Below are 23,351 nucleotides of genomic sequence, written 5' to 3' on the forward strand. Positions count from 1 at the left end.
AACTAATCTGCCTTTTGTCCACAGTCCAGGCTGGTAGAGGTGGTGGAACAGTGTGGGAAATATTTTTTTTGCACACTTTGAGCATATTAATAAAATTAATCAATCATTCATAGTCAGTCACAATTTAAAGTACTGGTATTGTGTTGAACTGTTTATGAGCACAATTTACCCATGGTGCACTGTCACACAGGACAAATCTTATGAAAGCTGTGCAATAAAAGATCTGTAGCCTTTTTGACAAATGCCAATCTACTCAGAATTAATAACCTAATAAAATGGGTCAGTGAGTGTATATTTTCATTTAACATACACAGACAATCGGACTGACTGATTTAAACAAAGCGAGATTACAGGTGAAAACAGTGATTTGAGTTTAATGACTTTATAAACAATTATATAAAACAATTATTTTTTTAAAAATCCATGCATTCAGTGTAAATTTGATTTGAAATATAGAGGAAATCTATATACAGTGTGTACTGTAACAGCATTTTTGACTTGATCGGGCCATTCACCAGAAATACACTTGGGCTGCATAGAAGATTTTACGTTATTGCCTACATTTATATAAAAAAAAGACCAAAAAAGGGAAAACTGGAATTTCTTTACAAAAAAAACCCTAATTCAAGTCAAATAAGTGCCTCTATAGCTATAAATCAACCCTCACGCTGTTTTTTTTTTGTTTTTAAATGACATAATCGCGTTTCAGGTGAGGCTTCTTGCTAAACTTAAACATTAACAACTGAATTAATCAAAAAAGGAGAGATGGAGAGACCTAAAGGTGTCCCTCTACAGGAATACACAAATGGAATAGTTTCCCTATTCCCCCGAGTTACATTCTAAATAGCATTTAGATAAACTGTCATACAGAAACCAAACTGTTAAATCAACAACTGACAAAAAAGCCTGAGTTGATGGGGAAAGGGAACATCTAGTTCAAAGAAAAAAACTAAACAAAAAAAAAAAAAAAGCCTGAGAAGAAAAAGCCCATTTGATTTACTTTTATACAATAATTTACAGTAGTACAATTTGTGAAAGGGACATTTTCAGATGCTCACAAAAAACAGAATCCAGATTATTTTACAGCTGAGAGAATTAAATAATTCAAGCATGATGGAAAGATAAACATACAAACATACAGAAAATCGGCAGGGTGGTCATCACATGAAAACATTGTAAACGAGGTACTTTGGAAGGTGAACCCCAGTCCTTCAGATTGCTCCGAGGAGAGACCCTTAAATCCATTCTTAGCACGACATTGAGACAATACACGATCCTAGTCTCTTCTTCTGTTCAAACACTTTTATCTTAAATAAGTCAAGAGCTGCAGTACATTGTGGATGTGGTACATCAATGCCAGAATCCAGTGTTGCAGGTGGCGGTGGAAAATGAGCACACCGGATTCTTCTGTATCCGACAAGAAGAATAAAGGAAGAAAAAAAAAAAGTAGTCAATTTATAAAAATAATTAAAAAAAGAAAAAAGAAACCTTACACTGCTGCACCTATGAAACGGTGCAACGAGACTCTTAAATACAAAAATATGCAATTTGTGTTTACTCCCCAGTTTATCCAAAGTCAGCCTGGAGATGAGAGGAGAGGAGGAGAGCACGGGGCCTTAAAGAAAAAGACCAGTGCGCAGTACAGCGGCCAAGTCCAATAAGGCATTTCCTGCATGTGTATTACTGTGTCTATGGCTGACAGAGAGCGAGCCAGGCAGCGGGCGCTATGTCTTGCGGCTGCTCCAGACCTGCTCGGGCGTGCTCTTGTGGTCAGATGAGTACTCGAACGGTGACCGGTGGCCCATGGGCGAGCGAGAGTCGTACGGCGACCGCTGGTCTCGAGGAGAACGGGGTCCGCTGCCTGACGCTCGGTGCTCCATTTGCCAGTCTGAGTGATAGCGGTAGTCCCGAGAGGGTTTGTGGTGGCTATAGTCAGAGCTGGACCGGTGTTCAGAGTGGGATCGGTGGTCAGAGTGGGATCGGTGGTCTGAGTGCAGGCGGTCCTTAGAGCTGCTGTCTGACCAGTGGTCTCGACTGGAACGATGATCATCTAGCTTCCTATGCTTGCTGTCGCTGTAGTATCTGTGGAAAGGCAAAATATTAGGGGCTGTATGCAATATGAGAAAACAGCAGTATGGCTTTTTATGGCCCCCTGTCTCCCTAATAAAATGCACTGGTAATATCAATTGCCCTTCATGATTTTGGTCAAATAATTCTTATATTGGTTTCCCAAACTATTTATTCAACAAATACACAAACTAGGGAAGACTAACAAAGCCGCTTAAAATCCTCAAAGCTCCTTTTACAGTGGAGAGAAAACACCAGAAATGTATTTTCTCTGCAATGAGCAGGAGTTTAAACATACACAATTAAGAGAGTAAAAGGAAATGATGCCTTATTTGTGCTGACTGTAATTGGCTGGGCAGTAATAGGGTAATTACTGACATCTCTCCACTCCTTCACCTTCTTTTGCCGTAGGAGAGGCACAGTAGGAAAAGAGAAGTAGCAGTTTAAAAAAAATAAAAGTTCTAGGTGCAGCCAAACTAACCACTTCTAACCTCACTCCCTGCTCCTACCTCCTCCTTTCTTTCTCTATCCCAATATTACCAATATTTTTGTCTTGGCTTTTAATGTCCTCATCATCTGTAAGTTACTTTGGATAAAATACAGCTACCTACAATGTAAAGGAATTAAACTATTTAAATAAAACAGAAAATAAAAAAAAATCTGGTGTGCATTGCTGACCTGCTGTCCTGACGGTCTCTGTAGTGGTCTCTGTCCCGTTCTCGGTCTCGGTCTCTGTCTCGCTCTCTGTGGTCTTTGCCGTTGCTGAAGGAGGGGTATGGCCTCTTCCTGCTGTCCGAGCTTTTCCTATGCGAGTCGCTGGACTGCCGCTCTTTGCTCTGCTGCTCTTGGCTGCGTGATGTTCCGTGGTGCCGGTCCGAGCTGTAGCTGTCTCTGCTGCTCTCATCTTGCTGAGAGTCCTTTAACCTCTCGATGTCTGTGGACACAGGAGAAGAATATAGATCAGATCAAGTCCTGCCCTGGCTGTACTCAGTAAGAGTGATGACATAGGAGTAATACGCCATGTGAACACCCTGTGAAGTGCAATCCTCAAGTTGGGCACATTGAAATTTAGGTAAATTCGATGCAGCACAAACTGATCAAGATATGACGCAACACTTTGTCACAGAGAATTTAAACATTGGTAAAATATCATGCGTTAATGTGTATTAATTATAATAGTAACACAGTACATGTTGAGTATTAAAGAAATGAAAAATAAGATACACACACCACATGACCTTGACCAAATTGGGTGAACAACTCAGAGAAATGTAGGGACCAACAAGTGCGTAAATGCAGCATACACTATGGTAATGACATATGTACACAAGATACCTCAGATTCATCATGGCTGAGAATTAGTCATTATATGACTGTACTTACATGCCAATCACAAAAAATAAATAAATGAAAAACACAAAAGGCACCAAACCCCTTATACATAAAGTTAGGAATGTGAATAAATTAATAAATACAGATAGATGAATAAACATACCTGCGTGTTTTAATGATTGTGTATTTACAGTGCTAGTGTTCTGGTCCGCTGCCTAAAACGGCAAAAAAGCAAACATGAGATTTATGATAAACTTTATATTCACAAAATTACATAATTTAAACAGGTAAATCCCTGTTAAAACATGTCCATACCTGAGCGTTTTCTTGTCTTTTCTTGATTGCATGCTTATACAATTTATGCAGTTTTCTTGCATCAAATTCCGTAAATTTGGAAACAAATATCCAAAGATTTCTGTGACAGATGGGAGACAAAAGTAAGGATTACAAAAAAATCACAGCATAAACTAACCGTGAGCAAATTTGAGAACTGCTGTAAAAGTGTACATACTTTCTCCACTGCTTGATCTGTTCAGGGTTGCTGTACTCTTTGAGACAGTCTGTGATGTGATCTCCAATTTTGATCAGGCACTGCCGAGTGTGCTCCAGCTGTTCACGCTCTGAAAGACCTTTCTCAGGACGGTCCAGTTGTTTCAAAGCAGCTTTCACTGGCCTCATGCGCTCCTTACACTGTTACACACAGAATGATGGATGGTGTTACAGGCAATCCCAGAAAATGAGGACTATTTTAAATGTCGTAAATAATGCAGTTAATTGATATTTATTCAGCATTTGAAACTGAACTATACAGCAATTAGAAGAGAGTCTCTAAAGAAAGTTACAAGACAGCAATAAAGCTTGTTTCTAATTCCAATGTTATATTAAGTGTATACAGTAATGCTCTTCTGCTCACAGACGGACCACATTTCTACAGACACAGGTCAAGTCAGACACAGGACCAGAGCAAGCTTTAGATACGAGGATTCATTGCGGCTCATTAATTCCATTAATGCACAACAAGAACAGAACGAAATGCTTTCAAAGATCAGTAGACAGAAATTCAATATGCTCACCACACTGAAAGTCTTCTGGTCAAGCTCTTCTGACTCCTCAGAGATTGGAACGGTCTCTCCTCCTGCAGTAATGTGGATTGGAGTGTCAGCCTTTTTACTCTTCTCCCAGATATCAGCTTTTATATCCAGAGTCTGAAAAAGAAAAACAACCATACGTGAAGACCAATGTAAACTAAGAGGAAGAATAAAATTATATGCATCTTTACACAATGTGAGTGTATCAATAAACAAACATTAAAACTTATTTTAAATAGTATTAAAATAAGCTAACCTTTTCTGAATTCGCCTCTTCCACTTTGTGCACAGGCTCCAAAGGCTTGGTCTCCTTTTTCTCCTTTGGCTCCTTTTTCTCTTTGCCTTCTCGGCCTTCCTCCTTCTTCTCTTTTTTGATCTCTTTCTTCACCTCCTTTTCTTTTGTCTCCTTCTCCTCCTTCTCTTCTTTGACATGAGCCTCTGACTCGGGTTCCTCCTCTTCCTCCTCCTTCACAGCTCGATCAGGGACTTTTGCCTTTCTAGCAGCTGCTGGCTTTGCAGTGGGAGTTTCCTGGGAGACAGGAGTAAAAAAAAAAATGCTTATTAAAAACCACTATCAATGTTTACATCCATCTTCTTTTATTAAAGTGACGGTAAAAAAATAGCATGGAGCAAAGCTTAATTTATGAGTTAACAAAATGTTTGTGCTTCTTCATGCATTATTTGTATGTGAAAGCAAGCAAAGATTTGCAAAGGCAATAAATCATTTACTGAATGGATTTCAGTATTTGTATGAAGTTGGGTTTAGACATGCTGTCCTGCTAAAACTTATTCTATCCGCATAATATTCACATTAAATGAGACAAATTACTACTAAGAATGTATACTACAAAAAACGAGTTGGAGCTTTAAAAACAGCTCAAGATAAACCATACAATAGAACTAAGGCCTATTTAGTATCTAATTTGAAGGACCAATACAGCTGCTGTAGTTTCAAGCTTCTGTCACACCAACCTTTGCTTCTACCTTGTCGTCCTCGTCCTCCGAACTCTTGTCTGAGGGAGGAACAGAAGACAGACTGTTGGGCACTTCTTCCACCTTCGGTTTCACAGCTTTGTTCTTCTTCCCCCGTGGCTTCCTCTTTCGTGAATTAGACTTCAGAACAAAAACACAAATAAAACACAAATATTGTTATTACCAAATTTACTATGTAATAAAGGGAAAACAAGGATGGACAGATGTAGAGATAGTTTAGCACATTGGAATTATTTGTTGGTCTTTAAATGGTCTTTCCTGCTGGGCATGTGGGTTCCAGTGTTCCAGTGTGTCAAGCATGTGGTGGCTTGTGGTTTATGTTCATTCAAAAAGTAAAATAATGCACACTCATTTTTCATTTTATTACATTAATGCATTATTTTATGACTAAATGACTGCAGCAGTAAAACCATCCCCACTGTATATCTTTCATTACAGTATAACCAACGATCTTAGATCAAAGATAAGCCAATTTCACTTAATATAGCCTGTATTATTTTATATACTGTAGTAAGCTTGTTGCCTGACTTTTTTTTAAACAGATGTACTGGTAATATTAAATTAAATACTAAGTTACTGGGTTTTTAAAAACATCTCCAAAGCTCTCCACATAGGAATCTGGTTTGGTAAATCTCTGCTTAAATGATGTTTAATCAGGTGAGCTTGTGATGGAACTGAATATATCCATACACTGGCTGGGGGCTTCCAGGACAAATCTGGAACCAGGCTTCCTCTGTACTTCCTTTTAAATAAGAACTTCTAGTCATGTTTATAATGTATTCATGTGTGACTGTATCTGTTATAATGTGACATCAAGTGTTCACATGCGAAAATACAAAAGACGACTTTGAACACTGTGCTTCTGTGCATAAAATGTGCATGTATATTCACCTATGGCTTCAAAAAGTCAATATAAAGAACTTAGCTCAACTGCTTAAAGGGCACAGATTATATAATCATAATATAAAACCACTGCGTAAATAAAGGAATTTTTACATTGCCCGTTTGCCTTTGGGCCTCCTTCTTGGCAAGGTCCTTGCTGAGCAATTTGATGAGGTAGTCTGCTCGTGTCTGGAGCTGCTTCGCTTGTGGCTTTTTATCTGGATCATCTGGTAAGAGCTGGTTAGATCAGAGAAAAATAAAAACAAGTATTCAGTCATAAAACCCGAGCACTACAAGTTTCCAAACATACTCAAATCCATCTAGTTAAAAACGTTATGGATTTAACATCAGCTAGTCTTACCTTATGTGTAAGGTTGAGGTCTGGGTCCATTTTAATCATTTCCCAGCTTCCATAGCCATACTCATAAATACCAATAAGCAGGCTGGAGTCATCCTCTTTTCCCCAGTCAATATCAAAATGAGCTGCCTTTGCATGGCAAGGAAGTGTATACCTGAGTAAAAATGATCAAACTCAGTATCATACAGCACATAACCCTGTTCACTCACAGTGATTTTTAAATCACCCTTTTTAAAAGCAATGCATAAAAACGTGTCTGCAAAGTACCTCTTCCTCTCCTCTGGGTCTGCAGGAATGGCCTTGTGCAGAGGCGCCAGTTCCTCCTCATGTGAGATTACTAGCTTAGCATTGACCTGAACTCCTGATATTCTGAAAGTGGGTCCTTTCACCTTGCCTCGCCTGCCTCCTAAACCACGTGACAAAGGAACATAACATGGATTAGAACCACCAATAAAAAAAAACACTTAACAACTGCACACAAATTCAATAGGGCAGGGAGTTAATCAATTATTTCAAATCACTGTTTAATGCACTTTTTACAATGGGATAATGGAGATCTTGTACATCTTTACATATAGAAGCTGTCAGAGGAATCTCAGTATATTTGAATCTGTAAAAAACTCTTTTTGTTGCAGTGATTATATTTTACACTTTTCTTTAACTGAAATACAAGGAGGTTATGTTTACACTGTTTAATATAAAAGCTACATGTAAGGCTGCTTACTATTCTAAAAACAAAAAAAATAAATGTAAAGGAAACAATAGCTTTTGCATCACTTTAAACTATGCTGTGTTTTTAAATAAAGAAACTAAAGTTACGTAATAACTAAACACTGTAATTGTACAAATCACTCATGTTTAAAGAAAATCAAGGTTTGTTTTAACAATATCACACAGTCCTATAGACAATATAGTGTCCCAGAAATAATAGCAATAATTTATTTAAATATTTTTCAGGAACATTTCAAGTCACTAATTTTAACAGAATAATTAAAAACAGCATTAAACTTCAGGTCTTTAATCTTTTGAATCTAAATATAACTTCAAAAATACTCAAAATCTAATACAAATAAAATTTAAACCAAAAGTCAATATATTTAGCTTAATTTTCTTATGTTAGCAGGCTCAACTTGCAAATAAAAACATAAATGGGCAATATTGAGGTCAACAAAAATATTTGAGGCCATGTCCATATATTGTACAACCAGGCCTTATACCATAAGTAAATATACACTGAAGTGTATTAGATTATTTAGGTAATAAAGGTTATTTGCCTGAGGTCTTCTCTGGTCCACAGGGGTTTTCCCTCAGTGTTTTAACACAGCCGTTGTGCACAGTTTCTGCCAGTCGCCTCAAATCATGCTCCGATTTATCCACCAACTCAGCATCTCGGGCAATAGCATCCAATCTATTAGACACAGTAAATAAGATCAAGAGAAACTGCCACCATGGAAGAGAATTTTCATAAAGCAACTCTTGCTTATTGATTTAAGCAAATAAATAAATAAATAAAATATCAATATAAAAATCTACAACATTCACCTTTCCAAAGGACCCCCAAACTTCTTGTAGCTCTTAATGAATCTAAATAAAAGAAAAAGAAATGCAGTTGAATGAAGAACAATTTGTAGCAATACATTTACTAATGGTGTTAAACTAAAAAAAATTACCTTCGTATTTCAGCATCACTAAAGCCCTTAATATTCTCCCTAGGAATCGTTCGAGGTCTGCCTCTCTTCTTAGGCCGTTTTCGATCTGACGCGGAGTCGCTGTCTGAGCCAGAGTATCTTCTGTTCCGACTCCGTCTGCCCTCGTTACCGTTGAAGCTTATCTAAAACAAAGATGGATCATAATCAATTTAAAATGTTTCATAAAATGTACATGACAATCTATTCACAAAGATTCCTGAAGATTAGCAAATGTATTGCAATGTAAAGATCAGGTGTAAGAGCACAGCTTTGAAATGTTATGTAATGCTGCTTTCAAACACTAAATGGCTGTGTGACATTCGCTTAGGAGGCAGCTCCCAAACTTGACTGGCCTCTGACCTGTTTGGCACAGTTCCTCATGCGGGGAAGCAGGTAGATCTCTGCCAGCTCCTTCTGCCTCTCCTCCTCCTCCATCCTCCGCCGCTGCTCCTCTGGGATAATGTCGTCCCAGTTCCTCTGGTTGCCATCTGCGTCCATGTCAATCTCCTCCTCTTCCATCATAGTGAAGTTTGCCACCTGGTGGAGGGAATATGAGCAGATTACAGCCTTGACCAAAGTACCAGTGATAACACATACATACAAGCTTGGGCTCAGATAATTTGAGGGAAAACATATTTAAGAGACAACTTATCGGTATTCAGGTTATTGCATTTATTATTTTTGAGCTAAACTAAATGTAAATAAAAGCTAAACCATAGTGTAAATATGGATGTATGTGTGGGGTTATAAACATACATATAAACATAAATATAATAACATTCCAACCATTACAAATAAAAATGAAGGGAAAAAAATACATTAAATTAAAAAGTAATAAAGTATAAAATAAGAGGTTCAAGATTAAGAATACCTTAAACTGTGAGAGAAGTTCCTCTCCTACAGTAGACGGGCCAGGGTCATTTTCTCTGGTTTCTGCTCTCTTCAGAATTTCATCAATATCCATTTCCTGCAGAATCACAGTACACAACAATGACATCAGGAACATGTAGGAACATCTGTCTAAAAACATGCCTCAAAAAAAAAAGAAATGCAAGAACTAGGTGGCAACCACAAACGCACCTGAGGCTCCTGTTCCTCTCCCTCTGGCTCCTTGAAGAGTTCTTCAGCACCAAACTTTAGAATAGCCGACAGCTCCTCCTTGTTGAAAGGGGTGGAACTGCTAATAAATGCCAATAAAAAAGATGGGCCAATTAGAATTAGGAAAGACAAACCTACAACAAAATGTTACGAGTCAGTTTTTTTTTATCTAACGTCACTGTAGGCGTGGTGTAGGACTTGGTGAGGTTACATATACTGGATGGTATGATTGTGTGTGTTGGATTGGTGTGAATGTAACAGGAACAGCAGCATTGCTGAGGTTTTTTTTTTTTCTGTTGAGAATAATGTGCGCACATACTGGCTATTTTATTAGACAACCATCTTCATGGTAAACTTTTTTTTATTTATTTTTTTTTGCATAAAAGTAGCATTGTTCCTGTTGCCAAACTGTTTGAGCTCCTTTACATTTCTCCAATTCTTAATTTTACTAATGGCTAAGACAGATAACTGGAAAGTTTTTACAGACAGGTTAATGCTTGAAAATTGCATTTAATTCTGAAAATGCAGCATCTTTGTGGCTGATCTCACAATAACCTGTAATGTTTCTCAATGTAAAATTCCTTTAAAAAGGTAACTTTATTTTTACATCTTAATTTAGGAAATAATTGAAATATACTTCATTAGTGTCATGTTCTGGGATGTGTTGTGCAGTTACCTGGAGGGGGCAGCACCAGTATGGAGGACAGTCTTTCCTGTCGTGTCCATCCTCTGAATCACAAGGTGGTCCAGCACCATCTTTTTCTTGGCTCTTTCAATAATATCCTCTTCTACAGATCCTTTGGTCACAAGACGGTAAATATTTACCTAGGAAAAAATAGGGACAGATATAGGTTTTAAGAAGATAACAATAACCATCTTTTCACAGTTTATATATTTGGGTATTAACTTTTAGTTGTTTTTGCTCAAATTACTTCTTGCCAGAGAGGAAAATTTTGCATGTAGTAGCAGAATATTTTTACCTGTCTCTTCTGCCCAATCCTGTGAGCTCTGGCCTGAGCCTGCAGGTCATTCTGGGGGTTCCAGTCTGAGTCAAATATGACCACAGTATCTGCAGATGCCAAGTTAATACCCAGACCACCCGCTCGCGTGGACAGCAGGAAGCAGAAATCCTGAAAAGTGAAACATAAAAAGTTCCTCATAATCCAGCCTTTTAACAGCCCCAACAGAAGATTGAAGAACTGTTAGGACCAATCCCGTTTTACTCCTTGGCCCTACCACTTAGCCCAACCACTCTGTTTACATGTTCACACCTGGGGTAGGGTGTCCTGATTCTTGTTAGGCTTGTCAAATATGTGTCAAAAATGATCATAACTACTATATTACTATAGTTTGTGTAGCTAACTTTCACATTCCATCTTGAATGACAGACAGCAGACACTGCAGCATTTGAGGTGGAACATAAAAAAAAAAAAGCTAATAAAATCTAATTTCAGCTCCACATCACATAGAATGTGTGTCCTAAGAAATACGAGGCTCTAAAGCTGAAGGATTGTCCCAATTTTTAGGGGGAGGATGTTACCCCTTCCCTTAATAAAGCTGTTCAAAGGAGCAGGGGTACAAGAGAGAAATGGGATTGGTCCCAAATACTCCAAAGCAATGAGTAAACAATTACCTCAGAGCCTTCTGCATTGAAATGATCCAACGCTTGTTTCCTCATCTCACCCTTAATAGAGCCATCCAGTCTCTGCAAGAGAAAACACACAATCAGTTAAAGTCTTCTAAGAACTTTTAAAACTTCTAATTGACCAGTTATTACATAAAAACTTATGAAACAACATAATGAGCAAAGTGTTTTATACCTGAAATAAGAACTGGCGACTCTTCAGGTACTCAGCCAGGATGTCCAGCATCCGGACCATCTGGGAAAAGATGAGGACGCGGTGGCCACGTTCCTTTAGTCGCACCAGCAGCTTGTCCAACAGGACCAGCTTCCCACTGCTGCGTATTAAGTGCTGTGGATGGAGCACATACATTCAATTAGTGTTCAACGTGACCAATGAATCAACTTTTCTACATAATCCTCAGCTTTTCTCTTTCATCCATTAATTTGAATAAGAGCGAATGGGTTCTGTTCATACTTGCAAGGCCTCTGCTTTGTTGTAGAAATCATGGTCGTCTGGCGATTTGATGAGGTAGCAGTGATTACAGCACTTCTTCAGCTCCATCATAATGTTGAGGAAGCCAGACGTGCTTCCTTTTGTACCTTTACTCAGAGCCTTGTAGTTTCTCGTCAAGATCCACCTACAGGAACAGGTAAAGAGCCATGTTAGCAAAACTACGTTGATGATCATTTGATCCAACAAGGCTAAATCTGCTTACAGTTACATCAAAGCAATGGATGACCTCCTTATCTCCACTTTAATAATATATAGTTGCATCCTTACTTATAGTACTGTTTCTGCATAGCACTCATCTCCACCCTGAGGATCTGTTCCACCTTGGCAGGCAGTGACTTCTCCACATCCTTCTTGACCCTGCGCAGCAGGAACGGCTCCAGCTCCTTGTGCAGGCTGGTGTAGCCAGAATCTCTTCCCATTCCGTGCTCATCCTCAAAGAGCTCCCATGAGTGAAACCTGGAAAACATCACCAGAGTGTGTAGTGTTATGGTTTCAGTTCTCAAACTGGCTTGAAAAGAAAAATATTTGATCAAACTCTATTTTTTTTTTTGTTGTTGGAGTTACTTATCAAATTTCACCACCTATCCATAACTTCGAAAATAAAGAAAGCTAAGAAAAACAATTCCAAAACTACAACTTAATTATATTTCTGCTGTGGTCTAAAATAATCAAAAGTATCACAAAGCAATACAATAGTAATTATTTGGCATAAATACTCTAAATATTACTAAATATGATAGTGCTTCTTTGCAATTTGCTGTCAAATATTTTTGGTTGCCAATTTTCTTTTCTTTTCTTTTTTACTGGCACAACAAAAAAAAAAACAATGCAACTACTATTGCAATGAGAGATCAGAATGTGCAAGCAACACATCATCTTGTTTTAATGATGTGGCATAAACAGCAGTAGGCAAATTCAAACATACTTCTCTGGCATGATGAAGTGCAGTAAAGACCACAGCTCTTTCAGCGAGTTCTGCAAAGGTGTTCCTGTGATAAGGAGCCGGTGATTGGATTTGAAGTCAATCATGGTCTTGTACAGAAGTGAATCATCATTCTTCAGCCGGTGGGCCTCATCCACACCAATAAAAGCCCAGCTCACATTCCCTAGAAATGACTAAAAAAAAAGAAAATAAATATATGAGCCACTTAATTATTTTATTGTAGAAACCAAATTATACTATAAATGTAAATAATAAGGAAAACAACTGCGACAAGTGAGAAGCTAATACAAGCAAATACAAAAGTATTGCATAACTTCAGTTTCCTTGCTTACATCACATCAGTTTACATTTCTTTGAAAATAAGAGGAAATGAAAACTGAAAGGCATAACTGAAAGTCAAAAGCAAGGCAATAATCCAGGAACATGAGCTACATTAACATGGCAGAGCAGCATAATACCTTGTCTTTCAGGAGGATTTCATATGTAGTGAGGAGGATGTTGAACTTCAGCCGCTTGGTCTGTGAATGCATCCACTCATGTGTCCGGATCTAAATTGAAAAGATATAAAAGATGCTTAATCCTTTGTTTCCATGTAACTTAATTAGGGATTACATGTTGGTGAGACTAAGTAAAGATATGCCTGCAATCTCAGAAAGCCTCTCAGAAAGGTCAATACAATACAAGAGACAGTCAAAATTGTTTTAAAGGAAACAAATTGTTTTCAATTTTCAAGTACAACTGCTACGATTTAGGATGCTTTATTTTCTTTCTTAATGTCCACAGGTAAATGGAATGAAACTAAAATAACTGTGCTACCATTACCAATTAAACAATTAATACAGGGTAGATTAAGCATGAATGTATAATTAGCCAATATCTACAGATTGATCACACCATAAAGAAAGCTTGAGTTTGTTTATGTACAATGCATACCATGTTCCTACTGCTGATATCTCCCAGGTAGACCACCACATTCATTTGTGGGGCCCAAAGGTGGATCTCCCTCTGCCAGGACGTGAGAGTGGACAAGGGCACCACCAGCAGGAAAGGCCCATAAAGCTGGTGCTCATGGAACAGGTAGTTCAGAAAAGAGATTGTCTGGATGGTTTTACCCAGACCCATCTCATCTGCCAAAATACAACTGTTACCTCTGGAGGAAGAGCAAGAGAAGAAAAGGTTAACAAGGTAATATTTTAATCTAAAGTCCCAAATTTTATTGTTATCAGCCTGTCTGACGTACTGATGAAACTGAAATTCAGGTAAATTATTCACTTCAAATTAATCAAATAAAAACGTAAAGCAATTCGATGCAGAAGAACTCATCATAGGGCAGAGCACAAAGAACTTTAAGACTTAAAGACTTTAAGATTTAAATAGACATACTTGCACCATGAATGGGCCATCCAGTTCAAGCTGTCCAGCTGGTAGTCCCTAAGCTCAAGTCCATCTCCGCCAATATAATGAGGCTGTTTCTTCATAGGCATAAACCGCGGCCTCTGCTTTAAAACCTGAACAAGAGCACACATTCCTTCACTGCATGAAGCCATTAAATCAGACTGCTGCACACATGGATTTATTAAAGTTTCATCATGGCTGCTTTAAGAGCATGCCGTCTCCTTCAGGCCCGTTACCTTGCAGTCTCTGAAGGGGATCGTTTTGGACTGGTTCCGGCTCATGTAGCAATCTATGCACTTCTGGAACTTTCGTGAAATAAGTGCCCCATCTTCCCAACTGCATTCAGAATAGGGAAGGCCTTGCCATTTGCACAAGTAGTCTGGGTAGCCTGCTGCTGACTTCTGATTCGAGTGACCTGACAAAATTGAAGGCAAAGCATGCATAAATACACAATCGAAACTGAAAGTGAGCAGAATGCTGAACAGTGATCGAATTAAAAGCATTCTCTTACCAATAATTCTCTCCACGAGCTGATACTGCGAATGCAAGTCGTCCATGAGCTCCTGCTGGCAGTTGAAGTACTCCACATCCTCAGGTGAAGCACTTTTGAGCCTGCACAAATGATGAAAACAACAGAATCACTCTCCACAATATGTTTAACTCCTATTAAAACTCCAACACTGTCCTAAAAGGACATGCAGCCTTCCCCTAACCCAGTCATGCTGAAATCTTACCACTTCTTTTTGTCCTGCTCCTTCTTTTTGAAATTGTCCAGTTTCTTCATGCCCTTCACATTCTGCAGTTTTAGCGTCTCTTCAGTCTCCCACGTATTGTGAATGTGTGACCAGCCCTTCCATTTGATCAGGTACTGCACATCCCCTGGCTGCTTGCTTGAGTTAAAGTTGGCATTGGGGTCCCCGTCAGCTTCAACAGCATAGACTGTGGTTGTGGCCCCAGTGGCTGTATAACACAAAGCAGAGTTGAAAATAAAGACGAGCATCAAGACTACAAACATATGACCTTTATAGTGCATATATGTACATTCAATATATTTCACAGAATATATTTTACTGTGGACCAAAATATACAAAAAAAAAAAAAACTACGAAAAGCTCACCTCCTTTCCGTCCTATTCTAATGCCCATCACTCTTTCCAGCGTTTCAAATTCATCCTCCTCAGGTGGGGGCACGTCCTCCCCACACACGTCCAACAGATCATCAGAGTCCGTTTTCAGCTCTTCATCCTCTTTGTAGCTCACATTGACCGTAGCCTGCCGCCGAGGACCTGCCAGAGCCTTCTTGTAGTCGTCCTCGTCTTCAGAAGAGGAGCCTGCGGACTTCTTTTTTGGAGCCTTGCTTTTTTTCCCATTTCTGGCATTGGTCCTACAGAACAATAAAAAAAAGAGCAAGTTAGACAGACTGACCTCTGCTACGTGACAGAGCTGAAACTGCAGCACTTCTCTTAGGACATTAAACATCAGTTAGCAAAGACAAGTGATAAATGCTTTCAGACACCATAAAATATTTGCTCTCTAAAAGAGATCAGCTCAATATACATTGACTTTAGAGGAGCAGACAAATTGCCTTACTTGTTCGTTGGTTTTCTGCTTTTGACTTTGTGGCTGGGCTCATAGTCTGAAACAGACTCTTCACTGTTCTCCTCCTCTTCCTCAGCTGAAGAATCAGAGCTGTCACTTCCTGAACCAGACCCAGAGCCGGACCCTGAGTCAGAGTCTGAAGACCTGCCGCAGAAACAAACAAAAAGTTAATATAAATTAGGTACTGGCACTAAATATGTACCCTGATATAAAAAAAAAATAGATCTCAGCTTGATGCTTAATGATAGGACTCACCCTTTACTCTTTTTCTTCCTGGAAGAGTCATCATCTGAGTCATCACTGCTAGAGGACTCCTTGGGGAGAAATATAACACATACAATAAGTGAAATCCAACCAAGTCATTAAAACAAGAATGACAAGACCTAGGCATCACTGAAAGCAAATCTTAAAGCCTATTTCAAAAGCCTATACAACCTAATAAAATTAGTAAAAGAGCCATTCTTTTGCTGGATGAAAACTAAATGTCATTCTATTCAAAGAAGTGTGATCTCATTACGAGAAAAGCATTAGTACTATCCACGGAAAAACTGTGATATGTCTAGAAAACAAGTGCATTAGACACCTTAAAATTATAGATCATATTTTAAGACTAAAATAGTGTGGTAACTGAATTAAGTAATTCCACAGCATTCATTGGGTTCAACATCAAGGTAATTTCCAAAAAAAAGCTCAATAGTTTCTTATTTAGCACAACCATTTGGTAAAGTTTGTGTTTAAACCACAATATTTGCCACTAGCAATGGGCAAATAACGTCAAGAGCTGCTGATGTGCTGTCTTTAGAGCAAGAAGGGGGATTCGCCCTTAGCATTCTCTCCAAGCAGAAAGTTAGCATTAAGAATAATTAGGACTGGTATTGCACATGACAAACATAGCAATTTAGCATGATTACACTTCAGAAATATATATACACATACATGTAAATACACACAAAAAAAGATCCATTTGAGAAGGTATTACCTCATCTGAGTCACTATTTGAGGAGCTCTGTTGCTGCTGCTTTTGCTGCTGCTGTTGCTGCTGCTGAAGCTGTTGCTGCTGCTGTTTCCTGAGCATGGCTGATCTCTGCACTGCCAGGATACTGGGATTTGACTTCCAAAACTATATAAATATATAATAAAACAGTAAAAAATAATCAGCTTCTGCAATGTAGACTTATACAGAACAATCAACAATTAACTTTGGAAAAATATAGCCTGACCAAAATATATTAATGAGACTAATGTAAGGATGCTACTGTAACAGCATAATGTCTTTTACAGTTACAATACAGTCATTCAATAATGGCTCATCAGATATCAAAGGGGTAAAAATAAGAAGGAATGTGATCCTGTAACATATCTAGTTAGGAAGAGCGCAAACTCACACTGTGTGATGCTCCTCTGGGATAATAGTGTGTTTGGAATATGATACCCTACTTTTAAATGCTGAACTTAAGGAAAGTGCTTCATTTAAAAAGCAAAAAAGCTTCAAAACATTGTGCCCAAACGTAAAAGGCATGTAAACATCTTACTTCTGATGTATCAATCTTGGCAGGGTTTTTATCCTGATCATTCTTCCCCTTAGACTTCTCCGAGTCGGAGTCAGATTGGCTGCCCGAATCCGAGCCACTTCCTGAGTCGCTGCTTCCTGACTGGCTGCTACTGGAGCTACTACTGCTGGAACTGGAGCCAGAACCTGAGCCTGATCCAGACCCAGATCCAGATTCATCTTCAGAATTACTGAAACAGAGAGAAGCACACATTTATTTGGTGTTACAGAGGCCCAACAAGTTAACAGCAGCTCTGTACCTTCGCTGAGTTTTGTCGTTAGTTTCACTTTTACTTTCAGAACACAGTAAATCACTAACCTGTTTAGAGCTTGTTTTGTTCAATAGCTAGGTTTTGAAAATCTGAGCACATGGCCCACAGTCATAAAGCATTAATAATGGGAGTCCTTCTTTTACTCTGTTACCTTCCACAGTAGCAAGAGGGCTGATATTTTTGTATATCTACTGTTTAGGGTCTCTTATCCTGGACATTTTTTTACAGTTTTACATGAGTCTGAATTTTGCATGTATTGTAGTATGCACTTAGTTACTAGAGGTGTATAGTAAGCTGTCCTGGTTTTAATATCATTTCACATTCAAAATATACTGCACTGCTTCCTTATGTTCAGCAGTTTTCAGCAGAAATCACAGAATTTCGCAGAATCTTACAATAGCCAACAGGTAATCTAGGTATAAACTGTTCACCCCACTCCTGCAAAATAACTGATACAATCTGAATTAACCGTTCCCCAAGTTCTTAACTAAAATCAGTGTTGTGTCTCCATAACAACTACCACAGTTTACAAGATTTCTAAGCTGTAGACAGATATATAGATTAGACAGACCTTTCATAATCCCCAAGTAAATTAAGGTAAAACATCTTATGGGTAACACCACCACAGAAAATGTTTCCCCATAAGCACATGTACACAGAACAGCTAGGCACCCCATCCAAACACCAGCAGTAACGTGCACACACCTGATAAACCCTTGGGAGTGCCTCCGTACCAAACATGCCAAATTTGTAAGATATGGAAATGACACTATCCCAAACAGTCAAACTCTCTGCTCCAATTTGCATTTTGTGAAGCGTACAATTATTTGCTATACCAACCTTTCATAACAGCAAACAAATTGAGCCATTACCTGGAATCTCCGCTGCTGTTGCTCACACTTTCATCTTCACTTCGGCCATCCATGTCTGTGGCTCAAATGCTAGGGCTCCTAAAACGACCAATGTTTGCTGCTGCGCCTGATTACAGTCCTTAATATCCCAAACCTCCAGCGGTTACACTGGAGCGCACCTGGAAAAGACAAAAACAGATGGGCATGAGAATTAAATAAATAGAGAACAAACTTTCAGAAAGACAATAATCTAAATGTTTTAACAACTCCAGTCTAATGATCTCTCTTTGTTTATATAAAGATCAGTGACTTTAAACTTTAAAAAGATTAATTCTACATGATGCTGTGGTGATGATGAGGATGATGCTATTGTTTAAGAATCAATAACTAGTTTGGTGGATTGGTGTTGTGTGCCATGGTGAAGTCTGGCACCAAAAACTTCTGAGAGGTATCTCTGCACAAACATTTCAAGTTAAACACAGCCTAAACATATAGGAACAGACAGGGATCAAGTTTAGCCTAGTCATAGACTGTATTTTCCTTTCCATTGAAAATCTCCATTCAGAATGCTGTGCATTTCGAGACTAGGCCTAATCCTTGGCTATGAAACTGCCCCATAGGGTAAACAAACTAAATTAACAGTGTTGTGTGGTGGTGGCAAAGTATACAGAATATAACAAATAAATTCCTATATCAACCAGGATGGATATTGGTTGAGATAAAATCTGTAAAATAAAATGTTCTTGAAAAAAAAATAGTGTATGCTTTGATTCAAAAAGAAAAAGAAGACATCAAAAGGTAAACACAGCCTAAACATATAGGAGCAGATTTCCAGACAGGGATTAAGCATAGCCTAGTCATAAACTACATTTTCTTTTCCATGAAAAATCTTCATTCAAAATTGCTGTGTAGTCCAAGACTAGGTCTAATCCTTTGCTATGAAACTGACCGTTAGGATAGATTTAGAATACAAATAAATTCTTATATTACCTAAGATGAATAATGCTTGAATTACTAGCTATCCTGGTTTGCCTGGTCTAAAAGGACACATACATTCAGAACAAACCAGCTTCTAAAGCTAAATGAACAAATTAAATACCAAATACATTGTTGCATTCTGATTTTTATATGTAAATAAGTTGTACTTTTCTATCAAATGTTTGCTTCTCTTAAGCATTACTAGATTCTTGAAACTTCACAAACATTTTAGGGCCATATCGCCCACCCCCCTTTTATAATCACACAAACAGGATAAACATAGATACTACACAAACAGTATGTGGTAGTGTAATAAACATAAGCTTATGCTCTAAAATATGACCTATGAACATCTAACTTGTTGCATACTGATTGTATACAAATTGTACTTTTTTAAATTTAAAAATATATATAAAATAATAAACTTCTTTACTAACATTTTTTTCCATTACATCCAATATATTGTCATTGCAATTATTTTAGGGCCATATCGTCTACTCCTATATTTAATAACAAACAGGATAAGCTTGGCTTTTAAACCAACAAAGTGAGATAGTGTAGTAAACAGATTATAACAAATTAATAATTATATGACCTAGGATGGATAGTGCTTGAGATACTATTCAGCTTTGCTTGGACCTCACTTTAGAACAAACTAACTTCCCTAGTTAAATGAATGAACTCATACTTAGCATACAATGTAAATTGTGATGAAGTTTTACTATTATTTCTATAAAATGTTTGAACCCCTTAAACATACATAAAATCACATTTTTCATGTATTTTTAAGCAGTAGTATGTTTAACACGTAACAAGTTAAACACGTTTACTAACAGCTAAACATTTTTCATAACAAGAGTATCTTTATGGCAAAAAATATATATATTATTTTAGTGCCATATCGCCCCCTCCTTTTTAATCACACAAAAACGCGTAGCTAGTTATTTAACTAAGATAACTGTAGTGACCGAGATGATGGGAAATGCTCTAGTTAAGCGTTACACAGAAGCCGCCTGGGCCTGCTGCTAGGCCTGAGCGGTGTGAGGCTTGAGTTCTGGCGGACTCGCCTGGACAATGACCCCGGGCTGAGCACCTACCACACCGGCCACACAACACCGGGGACGTGGGTGCCGAGCGCCGCCGACAAAGAGGTTAGCTAGCTAACCGCGCTCCTGTGTAGGCCTGCTAATAGAGCTCAAATGTTTCAAGCGAAGCTGCTAATACTTTAAAACGTGCTAGAGTTTCTCAAAACAGCTAGCTAGCTGAAATTTTCCGCGGCACATTTCAAACACGGTTCTGAACATCACTGAGCTCAGTTACTTAGGTTAGCGAAGAAGCTAGCTAGCCATTTAGCATGTAAGCTAGCCATTTAGCATGTAAGCTAGCTAGCTAGTGCGATTATGCTAGCTGGCTAACTGTCTCCCGCATTGACTGAGAGCGGCGTCAGTGATCCTCTAAAGAGACTTCCCACTTAAGTAAGAATGTTTCGCGTTTTTGTTAGCTTACACAGTAGGGGGGCGCTCTCGACTGAGACCAAAATGTATGGGTTCATATGGAGCATTTGAGCAAAATCATAAATATTTAATAATGTTTGATTATTTTGTGTTGTAAAATGTACTTATTCCCTCAACATACAACATTAGCAAATGTTTTCGTAGCGCAGACATATTTTTAAAGCTTTAAAATGTATTAACAGTCATAACACGTGATATGGCTGTAGCTTTACCTCCATCAACATCAGCTCTCACACATTGGCGTTTTGTAAAGTTTCTAAAACTTGTTTACACTGTTGAGAATAGAAACAAGCACAAATGTTTTCTTTTATTTTATTTATTTTTAGTTAAATAGTGCAATATATTTTCCAAAAATAAAGAAGCATGTCAACCTGCTAAAAATGGAATTAGATTTTTTTGCTAAAACCTGCATTATACTTTCTAAAGTATAAACACAGCCTAAACATATGGATTAAATGGTTTAAGCCTAGTTGCAGACTATATTATTTTCCTTTCAATGGAAAATCTCTGTTCAAATACAGTGTAGTCGTCCAAGACTAGGGCTAATCTCTGGCTATGAAACTAACCCATATTAACTTATATCGCATTACTACAGCTGGTTAAATCTGAGTTTAGGTATTTAGCTAATTAACTCCATTCACTTCCATTCATTCAGGACTTACTCGTGGGCGCCTCTAGCTGTTTACAATATTTGTGCAGTCATTTTCTGATTATAACATGGAGCTAGGAAGTGGGCAGTCTCTTTTAAAACAGCAACAGTGTTAGCGGGATAGCTAGCTAGCGGGTTAGCTATGCAAGCTAGCATTTCAGCTAACAACAACGTTTTACTCATCATATGCAAAACGCGGGGCGGATATTTCATATTTAATGAAACTAACATGCAAATACTCGCTACTGGGATCATAACCACGTTTAGGTTTAGGTGGAGAGATCGGTTAACTAGCTAGTTAATGTTAAAATATAGACTAGTTAGCTAACGTTATGTTTGTTTTTAATGGATATTTAGTTAGCTCGGTAGCTAACTAACTATATTGCTTGTTTAGCTAAAGCTATAGCTAATGTTTAGCTAAAGCTGGAGTTAGCCTAGCTAGGCTAGCTAAAGCCATGTTAACTTCTCTGGCTCATTCTAGCTGGGTTAGCTAGCTAACGCTAACTAGCTTAGTTAAGCTATCTTATTCCCTACAGATAGACGCTAGCTAAGTATGTGTGCGAGTCCATGTTTTGTTTATTTAATACGCCGCGACTGTGAGTGTGAGAAGTATTATCTAGCGAGAACAGTGTGGTGTGTGAGTGTGCTAGTTAGCTTACTAGTGTGGTGCTTGATGATGATGATGACCTCCTAGACTTCACTCCTTAGCTACTTCCCAAAATAACGAGCCACAATACCCCATTATCCAGCTTCTCCACAGCTCCCAGCCTTCTCACATCACCACCAGGCTTACTAAACAAGCTCCCGGCTCCTTCAATCTCAGATTTAAACCCCCAGAGGTTTCCAGGCCCACGTTCTGCTCTTCTGCTTTGTGTGTGTAAGTGTGTTAGCTAGGTTAGCTACCTGGCTCCAGCGCGCTGCCAGCCCCGCTCTCTCTCTCAGTCTCTGAGTCTCAGTTATAGCTGAACAGAGCGGCAGCAGTTCCCCCAAAAACACTCCAACTTCACACCCAGAACCCAACCAAGTTCCTCAGTGTCCGCTCCCGCTCCTACACTCCCGCGTCCCGGCTCCGACCCGCCGCCAGCCGCTACCGAAACTTCTTCTCCGTAATCCGAGGGCGCAGATAAAGGCTTGCAGGCATTTCAGCCGCGGTTCCTCAGGCAGCCGGCCTCCGCCATGACGCCGTCGAGCTCACACACACTCAAACAGCTCCAGCAGCCCAGCGCAGATGGAAACCCCGGGCTGTGACGTAACGACGCCCGGGCAGCGGGCTGTAGAGCGCTGGCTGTAGTTAGAGTATATTATTAATATTGTTTTATTTTATTGAGTAAATACTACATTCAACAATGTAAATACTTGACTTCAATACCAACGTTTGATATCTTTTTACTGGACTTTATATCGCTATAGGAAATCCTTTTAGAATTACTAAGAATAAAAAATGTCTAAAGACTATACAAATTAATGTGATGAACTTCCACTGACTTCTTGTTAATATTTCTTAATCTTAATTTTTTTCTCTCTTTCTTTTTCTTTTAACCCTAATGTATATTTTCATGCTGTCGTCTATTGTGGTCTCTTTGTATTAACTTGAACCTCTACAGGGTTTTGTTCATTATCATAAAACAACACATTAATCTCAACACATTAATATAACCCATAGCTAATATACTGCAATTAATAGAATATATTTTAAGAATGTACAATATAAAACATATTGTGGATTATTTAGCACTTTTTTTGTTAAATAAATTCGATATCTTTGTCTTCATAGTAGGACTGCATTGATTAGTCGATTATATTTATTAGTCGACTTCAAATTCCATTGTCGACTAAACGTTAATTTGTAACAGTACCGCATTACACAAAGTGCTGGGGACAGAAGAAACTTGGTCTGTGTCTCCAAAAGTGCCCAAACACAACAGGTTACATATTTATTCACTAAATGTTAGTACTCT

The 23,351-nt window shown here is 38.4% G+C and overlaps 1 protein-coding gene across 6 annotated transcripts; it reads right to left on the reverse strand.

The window, feature by feature from the left end:
- Positions 1-358: 358 nt before the first annotated feature.
- chd1 (chromodomain helicase DNA binding protein 1) lies at positions 359-22,625 on the reverse strand. Of its 6 annotated transcripts, none has more exons than XM_022665571.2 (37): positions 22,297-22,623; positions 18,274-18,431; positions 17,113-17,320; positions 16,560-16,700; positions 15,836-15,894; positions 15,572-15,724; positions 15,100-15,365; positions 14,717-14,942; positions 14,494-14,594; positions 14,219-14,397; positions 13,971-14,095; positions 13,521-13,737; positions 13,046-13,135; positions 12,570-12,760; positions 11,912-12,100; positions 11,606-11,768; positions 11,327-11,479; positions 11,140-11,211; positions 10,487-10,636; positions 10,183-10,331; positions 9,489-9,585; positions 9,280-9,375; positions 8,769-8,945; positions 8,391-8,551; positions 8,263-8,304; positions 7,995-8,128; positions 6,988-7,126; positions 6,724-6,874; positions 6,477-6,599; positions 5,460-5,600; positions 4,744-5,016; positions 4,473-4,604; positions 3,911-4,089; positions 3,715-3,814; positions 3,563-3,614; positions 2,746-3,001; positions 359-2,082 (listed from the first exon to the last, which is right to left on the reverse strand). In XM_022665571.2, the coding sequence occupies exons 2-37, from the start codon at positions 18,324-18,326 to the stop codon at positions 1,725-1,727; spliced, it is 5,496 nt and encodes a 1,831-aa protein (XP_022521292.2). In that variant the 5' UTR covers positions 18,327-18,431; positions 22,297-22,623; the 3' UTR covers positions 359-1,724. The 6 variants fall into 6 exon arrangements, with proteins under 6 accessions (XP_022521292.2, XP_049324424.1, XP_049324423.1 ...); XM_049468467.1 differs by having other exon boundaries at positions 9,489-9,588; XM_049468466.1 differs by having other exon boundaries at positions 5,472-5,600; positions 14,219-14,594; positions 22,297-22,625.
- Between the last annotated feature and the right edge of the window lie 726 nt (positions 22,626-23,351).

Source organism: Astyanax mexicanus, chromosome 20, assembly GCF_023375975.1.
Source record: "Astyanax mexicanus isolate ESR-SI-001 chromosome 20, AstMex3_surface, whole genome shotgun sequence".
Taxonomy (NCBI): domain Eukaryota; kingdom Metazoa; phylum Chordata; class Actinopteri; order Characiformes; family Acestrorhamphidae; genus Astyanax; species Astyanax mexicanus.